This window comes from Mus caroli, chromosome X (genome assembly GCF_900094665.2).
Source record: "Mus caroli chromosome X, CAROLI_EIJ_v1.1, whole genome shotgun sequence".
In the NCBI taxonomy this organism is placed as follows: Eukaryota; Metazoa; Chordata; class Mammalia; order Rodentia; family Muridae; genus Mus; species Mus caroli.
The window spans coordinates 146,164,093-146,174,889 of NC_034589.1; the positions used below are offsets into that span (position 1 = coordinate 146,164,093).

General features: G+C 40.8%; 1 protein-coding gene across 2 annotated transcripts in view; it reads right to left on the reverse strand.

Moving 5' to 3' along the window:
- The window catches only part of Mbtps2 (membrane bound transcription factor peptidase, site 2), a 56,727-nt gene extending 50,855 nt beyond the window's left edge, over positions 1–5,872 (reverse strand). The window contains exons 1-2 of one of the 2 annotated variants that reach the window (XM_021153369.1): positions 5,689–5,872; positions 782–930 (exon numbers count right to left, since the gene is read on the reverse strand). In XM_021153369.1, coding sequence (XP_021009028.1) covers positions 782–930; positions 5,689–5,763 — 224 coding nt within the window. In that variant the 5' untranslated portion in view covers positions 5,764–5,872. The remainder of the gene's footprint in view (positions 1–781; positions 931–5,688) is intronic. The other variant, XM_029473359.1, reaches the window with a different exon arrangement.
- Positions 5,873–10,797: the final 4,925 nt, after the last annotated feature.

The following is a 10,797-nucleotide window of genomic DNA, read 5'->3' on the forward strand; positions in this document are numbered from 1 at the left end:
TTTCATTTTTAACAGAAAGTAGTTTAGAGTACATTATTCACTAGCCCCAAATTCTCTGAACTAAGAACCTGTTATGGGGAGCTGGAGAGATGGCTCAGAGGTTAAGAGCACTGGCTGCTCTTGCAGAGGACCCAGATTCAGTTCCTAGTACCACATGTTGGTTCCCAATTGCTGCTCCAGTTTCAGGGGATTTGATGCTGGCTCCCGGGAGCATTGCACGCAGGTGGTGCAAATTCAGCAAAACAAAACGACAAAATAAAAATAAACACATCTTTTTAAAAAGAAATTGTTAGGATATTAGGTGTCCCAAAGACCACAGAAAATATAAAAGTATAAATTTTCATAAGTGTCTCATTCCATTCATTCATTCATTCATTCATTCATTCATTCAATTTAGGCTTTACTTGAGTCCCCTAGAAGAACAGCAAATGCTCTTAACTGCTGAACCATCTCTCCAGTCTCCCTCATTTTACTTTTTGTTTGAGACAAGGTTCTCATGTAGCTCACACTGGCCTCAAACTTAAATCTAACTCAGAATGGCTTTAAAACTCCTGGTACTTCTGGCATAACAGAAATGTACCACTATGCTCAGGTGCCATGACTTTTAATGTATGAAAAAGCACAATGATACAATTCCATATATATATTTATGTGTGTGTGTGTATATATATATACATACATATGCTCAATAGATCCAAAAATGATGGAAATTGTTAATAAACTAACTCTGATGATTATAATTTAATTACTAATTTAGACCAAAATTGAAGATGAAAAGTACCATTGGTAAAGCATCCTTGCTTTCCGCCGTCCCCAACTGTAAAAGGCACGATTAAAAATTGAAGTTTGCCATCTTATATGAAAAGGAGAGATGCTCAATCCATTGTTTTCCAGCCAGTCTTCATAAGAATGTTTAAAATACACAGATGACTAAGAGAAAGAAAAGTTCAGCATCACTCAAATTTGAAGAGCAGACTTATAACATAAGAAAACAAAGAAATAAATAAAATAAAGAAAATAAAGACTTTCTAAAAGAAATCAAGATGTTAGTGGTGCAAAAGTTTATAATATCTTTTGAGTTAGTTTCATGTAACCCAAGCTGGCCTCTAGCTTCCACATAGCTGAGGATGTCCTTGAATTTGTGATCCTCTTGACTCCACCTCGCAAGTGCTGAGATTACAGGCATTTGATATCATGTCCAGTTTATGCAGTGCTGGGGATTCATCCCAGGACTTCTGTGTGCTAGGCAAGCACTCCACAAACTGAACTACAATCCCAGCCCCACCCAAATGTTTATAATCTTAAAGCCTCACTGTTTTTCTGCAAAGTATTAAAAGTCTCCAATTACCTGGGTAGGCCAGGTTAGTTTCCAGAGATATTTAACCCAAAAGTGAAATCTGGCTTATAGCCTCTAATTTAGGAATAGTTTTAAAATTTTTAAGGGATGTTTTTTAAAAGGCAACTGCTGGGGATAGTGGTTATGATGGATACTGTGACAAAAAGGCAGCTTTGGGAAAGATTTCATTTTGATCACAGCTCCAGAGTATAGCCCACCATGGAGCAGAAGATATGGCACTGCAGGTAGGTGGTTGAGGCAGCTAGTTACATTACATTCATAGTCGAGAGGCAGAGGAAGAGGAAACAGTACTTCCCACATTTACGGTGGGTTTTCTCACTCAATTATCCTAAACTACATAATCCCTTGCAGCCACATACACAGAGAATTGTTTCCATGGTGATTCTAAATCCCAGTAAATCCATAATCAAAAGTAGCCAGCACAGTGGAGTATGCCTGTAATCCCACTACATAATAGTGATGGAGAAGGAAAGGCAGAAGTAACTCTCAAAGTTTATAGCCAACATGTTTGGCACAGTGAGCTCCAGGCCAGCCAGACTCACATCGAGAAATGCTGGCTCAACCCTATCTTCTCCAAATAGGAAATAAAACCCAAGAATTTGTAACAAAGATCCTGTGATCCATAAAGCTTAAAATACTTACTATTTAATACAGAAGAGCCTGAGAGAAAGGAGGTCCAGTGACAAGCCCAAATAGGGATCCAGCTCAAGGGCAGGCTCCAAGGCCTGACACTATTACTGATGCTATGGGGTGCTTACAGACTGGAGCCTAGCATGCCTGTCCTCTGAGAGGAGAAATAAGCAGCTGAAAGAGTCAGATGCAGATATTTACACCCAACCAATGGACAGAAGCTGGGGACCCCTGTGGTTGAATTGGGGAAAAGCTGGAAGAAACTGAGGAGAGTGGCCCCATGGGAAGAGCAACAGTCCCAACTGACCCGGATCCTGAGATCTCTCAGGCACTGAGCCACCAACCAGGCAGCATACACCAGCTGATATGAGGCCCCGGACACATATACAGCAGAGGACTGCCTGGTCTGAGAAACTTGAGGCCCCAGGGAGAGGGGAGGCCTGATGGGGTGGTGGTGGTGGGGTGGAGACATCCTCTTGGAGATAGGGGGGATGGGATGGGGAGTGGTCAAGGGGTGGCAGACTCAGGGGGCAGGGTAAAGTCTGGACTAAAAAGAGGATTAAGGAATAAAGATAATTTAAAAAAAAACAAAAAAAAAACGTACTATTCCAGCCCATTTAAAAAAAAAAATCCTGGGCTGGTGAGATGGCTCAATGGGTAAGAGCACACGACTGCTCTTCCGAAGGTCAGAAGTTCAAATCCCAGCAACCACATGGTGGCTCACAACCATCCATAAGGAGATCTGACTCCCTCTTCTGGAGTGTCTGAAGACAGCTACAGTGTACTTACATATAATAAAAATAAATAAAAAAAAAATCCTGACCTTGACAGGTAATAGAGATATACGCCTTTAACCCCAGCACTCAGGAGGCAGAGGCAGATGGATTTCTGAGTTCGAGGCCACCCTGGTCTACAAAGTGAGTTCCAGGACAGCCAGGGCTATACAGAGAAACCCTGTCTCGAGAAAAAAAAAAAAAAAACAAACCCAAACCATCACCGACACCGACACTCCTGACCTCTGCTTAGAACCATAAAGCCCATAAGAAATATGTACATCAAAACTTCAAGCCACAGAATTTTAAACTGTCTAGTAGCCAAATTTTAAAAAAGAAAAGATTCGTTTTCATATATTTATAATCTGTAAATATCCAAATCCAAGCGATTATTTTAATGTGTAGTCAATGTAAGAACAATGAGACATTTATTTCTAGTAGTCTTTGAAATGTGGAACTAAAATTACACTCATAGCATATTTCTAGCCAGACAAGCTTTTGCAGACGCTAGATAGCCACACACATCCAATAACCACCACAGTGGATGGCCCTGCTTATTTCATTGCCACAGACAGGAAACAGGTCTTTTGAGATAATTTTTAGACTGAGTGGATTCAACAGAAGAGGTAGCTTACTTTCAATCAATATTTTCTATTTTCATCTAAGCAAGCCTCAAGTTAAACCAGACAAAACTAGAAAATTTACCTAATGTCCTCTAGGTCTCAGTAGAAGCTCTTAAATTTCCCCAAGGGTTACGGCGATGGCTACTTATAAACAATCACAAAGTTCTTATAAATTGAAGTCCTTGGCTAAAGTAGATCTATAAATAACAAGGGAGTTACAGAAAGCACTGAAATACTGTTGTAACTGATGACCATCTGTATGGAAAAACGCATTTTTCCTAAAAGGCTATTTCAGGTCTTTTACCATCATAAAGAAATGGCCACAGTCTGAATGCCAGTATCTGTAATTGTCTCTACTGTCTTCTGATGGCATTTTTTAAGCCTGCCTGTTTTCTATGACTTGAAAAGACGACTGGCACACCTGTGCAGCAGAGGTTTACTGGGCTACGAAAACCAAGGGTAAGACAGCAGGATCAAGAGAAGGGAAAAGTTCGGAAAAGTCAAGCTCTCAGGCACTGGCAAGAAGGCTCAGCCTGTAAAAACAGTGGCTTTTCTTTCAGAGGACCCAGGTTCAAATCCCAGCACTCACATGGTGGCTAAAGAACCATTTGTAACTCCAGTGCCAGGGAATACTTCTGACCCCTGTGGGCACTGAATGCATGCAGTGTACATGTACAGAGAAGCAGACAAAACAGCCATATACATTTTTTCAGGCAAGGCTGCTTCCCATTCCTAGGCAGATACCGAATCAGTACCACTCCTCAGGAGCTGGTGCTTTTATGAAGACAGGGGATGCCCCAGAAATTAAAGCCACATCCTTCTCACTCTCTTGACCTGCGACCGACTGTATGAGTTTGATGAGTTCTATTTATCTGGGATTTTTTTTAACATATGAAACATGAAGAAATCATGCGCTTTTCTCTTGAGCCCCATCACCAAATCACTGTGGCCTGTGCTGCTAAGCACTAAAACCAAGTCCACTGCACTAGTGATTCTCAAACAAATGTGCACAGAAATGATCAGGGGAACCTTGTTAAGCTTCAGACTGATTTTACATGGCAGAGGTGACACCTGAGAGTCTGCCATTCTAAGAAGTACCCAGATCATCCAAGTGTTGTTGGTCCTTGGACCTCCGATACAGTATATTATGTGGATGCATAATATAATCCTCTCCATAAATTCAGGTGATCCTTTCAGTTGCTTTCCCAATTTAAAGACAAGAAATGGAGGCACAAGTAGCGATCTGCCTAAGGTCACAGAGGTTAGAAAGTGGCCTAGCCTAGCTCTCTTAAGCTCTCTCTTCATAGTCTGGCATACCAACGTTTAAATATGACAAAGAAGCACAGGTGCCATTTGATTTTATTGTTTTCTAAGACGAAGTGTCACGAGGTATTTTGTTTAAAAGAACACAAACATGAAGGTTTTACTATTTATGATTGTGATTTCCAAACCCTTGGGAATTCTAAGCTCGTATTCCCCACCCCCACCCCATTCCAAGGATGTCTGAAACACGTGCTCAGACAAACTCTTGAAATTTCTTCTTACGATTCCAGCACCCACAATACTCAAAAAAAAAAAAAAAAAAAAATGCACCGTGTGCTCAGAGTGTGTGCGGTCACTGTGAAAAAGGGAGTGTAGGGTGTAAATAGAATTTGAATAATAGAAAATGTGGCTATCTAAAATTTTGCTACTTAAGCATGCTACTTTAAAGCACCGCCTGTGGGTCAGCCCGTCCGTCCGTCCGTGGGCCAGAGAAACTGGCTGGAAATACAGAATCTTAGCTTTCCTCCCAGATCTGACGAAATCAGAGAATCTAAATTTAAACTGGAACCACCGATGCTCCTGTGTACTTTCGAGTTTGACGCCAGTGATTTAAGTCACAATCTGATTTCGATTTATCACAACACTAGCAGCGTCTCACGGGTCCTAACCTTAGCACAAAGAAGGGCCACAATGCATTTTCTTAAGCGGAAGTTTTCGTTTCTTTTCCTCCTTCGAGCCGTGCCTCCCAAGCCCGCCAGACTCCTCCCGGGAAGGAGCCCAAAAGCCGCAGGGACCCGACGGCGCCCGCAATGCGGTGGCCGCCACACCCCTCCCCTCCCGCAGCCTGCCTGCCCTACTTTCTTTACTCTGTCGGACGGATGCGCCACGCGGGAGAGCGCACGCAGACGCCGCGGGTGCTCGGAGCGGCTCCCGGCCCGGCGCGGAGACTCCGCAGGGGAAGAGAAAAGGCCTTGGGCGACACAGGACCATGCGCACCAGCCCTGGACTCCACCGGCTGGGGCCTGAGGCCTGAGGCCCTCACCTTCAACACCAAGTCGGCCAGGTAGACGGCAGTCCAACCACCCACCACCACCACCACCAGCGACACCGGAATCATCGTAGCGGCGGATGAACGGCGGGCCCCGGCGGCCTGCTTCTGCGAGCCCCAGTCAGCCGTGCGCCCGCCCGGAGCCTTCCAGCTCCAGCATCCGCGCAGGAACTAAAGTGCTACCGGGTTCTTTGCTCCGGTGGCAACATTTCCCTCCGGACCCTTCCGGTGAGGACACTCAGCCGGTTTTTTTTTTTTTTTTTTTTTTTTTTTTTTTTTTTTTTTTTGTGCATATGCCGGAAAAAGCGTGCGGGCTTCTTTTCCTGGGACGCTCGGGCTCCGGAATGCTCGAAGCTCCTGCGGTCCGTCCGGCAGCGTGCTAGTGACTCATGAGGCTTGACCCTCTCTGTGCTCTGCCCTTCCTTCTCACTGATTTCCATCTCCGGTTTGTTGTGCTTTTCATATAGCCGGAGTTTGGGATTGTCAAAAGTACATACCCACATTTAAATTAATCACGTCTCGTTCTAACGTCTTTATGTACGGCAACATCGTAATGGAGGCCTCATTCGTTCCTTTCGGTGTTTTGAAAACTAAATATCTGTCCATACCTTAATCGAAATACGTAGCATTTCTTTCTATTTTTTTTTTAAAGATTTATTTATTATATGTGAGAACACTGTAGCTGTCTTCAGATGCCCCGGAAGAGGGCGTCAGATCTCATTACAGATGGTTGTGAGCCACCATGTGGTTGCTGGGATTTGAACTCAGGACCTTCAGAAGAGCAAGCGGTGCTCTTAACCGCTGAGTCATCTCACCAGCCCCATACATAGCATTTCTATCCAGGGAATTTCTTTCTAGTTTCCCTTCCTACGTATTTCTGTCCCCTGCCCCGTTCTGTTTTATTTATTTATTTATTTATAATATTGAATTCTGCGTAAATAGAACCACACTGTTTAAATCTGGATTATTTCGCGCGACATTTTGTTTTGTAAGATTTGTCTATATTACTGGTCTTTATTTTAAGACAGGGTCTCGCTATGCAGTCCAAGCCTGGCATTCACTTTACAGACTAGGCTGGCCTTGAACTCTCAGAGTTAACCTGCACTTAAGAGTTGTGCATCAAAATACCTGGCTGTTGATTTTTTTTTTAAAAGAAATCTTAAATCTAAGACTTGAGGTTTACGCTATTGCTACATATTGGAGTTCTAGGCCTGGAAAAATGGCTCAACAGGTAAAGGCACTTGCTGCCTAACCTGACTACCTGAGGTCAGTCCCTGTCCCTCTGGTTTGTGGAGCCTGGACCAATTAAATGAGAAGCTCTGTGAAACAGACCCAAGGCTGTATCAGTTTAAATGCAGTCCCATCTCTGTGTTGCCCAAGTACAGATCCACCTAAGGACCCAGGACTTTGATACTCTGAGCTACACCCTCTAGACATACGGCATTCTCTCTTTTTTAAAACAAAGTCTGTAACCCAGACTGGACTTAAAGCTCTACATAGCAGAGGAAACTTGTCCTCTTTTCTCCAATTCCTGAGTGCTAGGATTACAGGTGTACACATACCATCAAGCCGGGATTCACATTCTCTATTTAGCTATCCGTAGGCTCTTGAAAAAGAGTGGCTTTGGTTTTGTAGCTAAAGTCGCCTTCAAGTTTCTGTAAAGCAACCTAGAAAATTGTTCTAGTATACAAGCCATAGGCGTTGTCTACAGTGAAGCTAGTTGGAAATTGATCCTTGATTCTCAAGAATAGGTGAACTTGGAGGCCTTATTTAGGTATAGTCCTGCTAACAATTTCTTTTTTGGTTATATAGCCTGACTTTTTACTTGGTTCACTCAAATGGAACTACTAATCTGTAAACACCTTGATCTTGTGGCATAATGGGGTATTGTATTCTATGCCAAAGCTGTTGAGCAAGCACTGGAGTTAGAAAAAAAGGGGGGGAGGGCACATTGTCCGTTCAGTGACAGGCGCAGGCACAGAGTTTTCCTTCCGTTTTAATTACTTAGTAATGTCTCTGGCTTCAGAACTGACTTTGTTTTACCTCTGTTTGTATACATGTGTTTATGTGTTCTTATAAATGACTTGGATTTTTTAATGTAGCTGAATATGTTCTAAATGTTTACATTCAAGTACCCTGTGAATTCATAACTTTTTATATTTTCTTAGTGTTGTGTTAACCTTTGAGAATTTCTGAGGTGTGAATGCTAGCTAGATACTTACAAAATCTACTACTTGGAAGCTTATTTTTATTTTATACTTTAAATTTTAAATTTTAATTGATGGTAGTAAATTTTAAATAGTTAAATCTTTTAATCCCTCTAACAAAAAAAAATGACAGGGATTTGGCCAAAATGAAAAGTTAAAATTATACTTACTGCTCAAAATTTCAAAAATTAAACACGGTTGAAATTTTATCTCCCTACTATTTTCCAAATGTTCTTTTGTATAAATGTGTTAGAATTTGTACTTCTGAATTTCTAAGTTTATTGGTACACTTTATTTTTTGATTTGACCTTTGTTTGCTTTCTGTAATGGCTCTGTAGTTTTAACCTTGTTCCTTCCTGGGAGGAGGCCATTAACTTAACAATGGAAATAGTTTCTTTTTGTTAGCCTGGAGCTTTGTCTGGACTTTGTACTGGGACAAGTACAAGCTACTGCATGGCTATCTGATAACCCAAAATGTGAAGGAAATGAGTTAGTTGATTGTGACTTTCTGTTCCCAGCTTAAAGATTGAGTTCTACATCTGAGTTGATTTTCCTACCAGGAGCCCAGAAGTCATAACAAAGCACTGAATTGCCTCCTGCTGGCTGCTGGAATTTAGCTGTAGTGGCAGCCAGCTGGTGGCAGCAGCAGAAGCAGGATGGAAGACAGAATGGCAATGAAGGAAGCCCCGATGAAAAAAGATCGAGGTATTTTTCAGTAAAATGAACCTGTCGCTTAATTGGCAAAACATTTTGGGTTTCTGTCAAGGAACCGTATTAAATAAAGAACACATAACTGTTCTTTTATTCATAGAATTTTCATTTCTTACAATATTTTTAGAGGGACATCAAATATGTATTTTGGCTGAGTGCAAACAGCTGCATATTAAAAATTGATACTTGGCTGAAACAGTATCACTATATTCTAACTTCAGAGGTAAATATACATGAAATATAAAATTTTAAAAGTTGTATAATTTTAAATTAAAGCATTGATATTCAATTAGTTATTGAATAATATATTAATATTTTCCTTTTTGGTAAAAAATGTTAATTTAATCCATATTCAGAAACTTGTAAAATAAAAGGTGACAATGAAGAAATAATTTAGAGAGTTGTACAAACAACCATGGTTATTATTTCCCTTTATAAAAGTATTCCAATAAAACAAAATAAAAACACAAAAGTCAAATTACAGATTTGGTTGTAGTACCTTCCCTGAGTTTCTTTGTAAAACATCACATTTAAATAAGGCCATTTAAAAGTGGACCTAAAGGCCTTACCCCTCCTCACTGCCCTGGGAAATGCATTTGACATAAGAGGCTGCACCCACTGAAATGGCCCAGGGCTGTGAAATGCCAATCTGCCTGTGTCTATGCCACAGGATAACCTCAGGCACTGCAGCACATGACATTAAAGTACTAACAGTTTATCTTGACCTGCCATTATGTAACGCATGATACTGTATACCAAATGTAGACCAATAATTTCAGTTATTAATAAATATTATATTTCTAAGTGGGTTTAAAAAGTATATAGCAAATTTTGGCAACAATATAGGAATAATCATTTTTCCATGTGAAAAATCTTACACAAACAGGAGTTAGTAAATCACCTCAATCCACTAAATCTGTGTCATAAAAAAATCAAAAATAAAATGTCACCAGACCTACCTAACAACATAAAGTAGAAAAAACAAGATTATGTGCTAAGGCTTGGGTACAGGCAATCTAATTCCCAAAGCAGTGGCTGTCCCCTTAGCCTTTAACAAAATCAGCCCTATTATGTGTCTATTTACTCTGTTTAAATCCTATGTATACATTACTGTGTATGATCAAGCACTCAATTCAAACAGCCAAGTTTGATCAAATTAAGGATAATGGCTTACTTGAAATTAAAGCTTTCTCTTTCCAATGTACTAAGTTATTTGCTAGATGAAATATTATTTTCATCAAGTGTAGAAAAAATAAAAGCTCCAGATATATTTTTCAGTCATTCTGGTACATAAAAAGAGAGATGTAAAAGGTCTGAAAACCTGTACATTTCCATCACAATGAAACTGAAAACTAATTTAGCAAAAGGTAATTATCATTAGCTTCTCAGAAAGCTAATGTAAAACGTAGGGGTGACACGGCAGCTCTAAACATCCTAGGACAGGCATACACATTCCTACTATGTAGTAAGTGTATGAACGACAGATGGATGGGGAGTCTCAGGCACAGAAGAGGCTTTTTATCTTGAGACAGGAAAGCCCAGGTTCGCCTTGAACTCAGGATTCTTCTGCCTCAGCTTCCCACATAGGTTTTCATTTTTTAAGAGTTGTACACTGGTCCACAGAGCCATCCATGTGTGTATGGGGTGGAAGAATCTAAGATCAAGGCCATAGTTACAGGCTTGACTGTATAGACTAGATACCTATGGGGCACAATGAATTTAAGGTTTTTTTGGTTTTGTTTTATTTTTTGTTTTTTCGAGACAGGGTTTCTCTGTGTAGCCCTGGCTGTCCTGGGACTCACTTTGTAGACCAGGCTGGCCTCAAACTCAGGAATCCACCTGCCTCTGCCTCCCAAGTGCTGGGATTAAAGGCGTACGACACCACACCCAGCCGAATTTAAATTCTTTATGAAATTTTATAAAGCCCCTGTCCTGTATACATAACACAATCTTGCCTCTTTTAAACTATTCAAGTATGGTTCTGGGAACTGCCACTAACCTCCTGCCTTCTCTTGAGTGAAAAGTAAGTCCTTGTACAAAAAGAAGCCCCAGATGTTGCATTATATGTATGTAATCTTCATGGTTCAATATAGCAATTTAGTAATATAAGCATGTGACATCTACTTTGTACCAACTTAGTAACAGTATGTCAACCACTTCTTGATGACCTTTCAGTCTGGAAGCA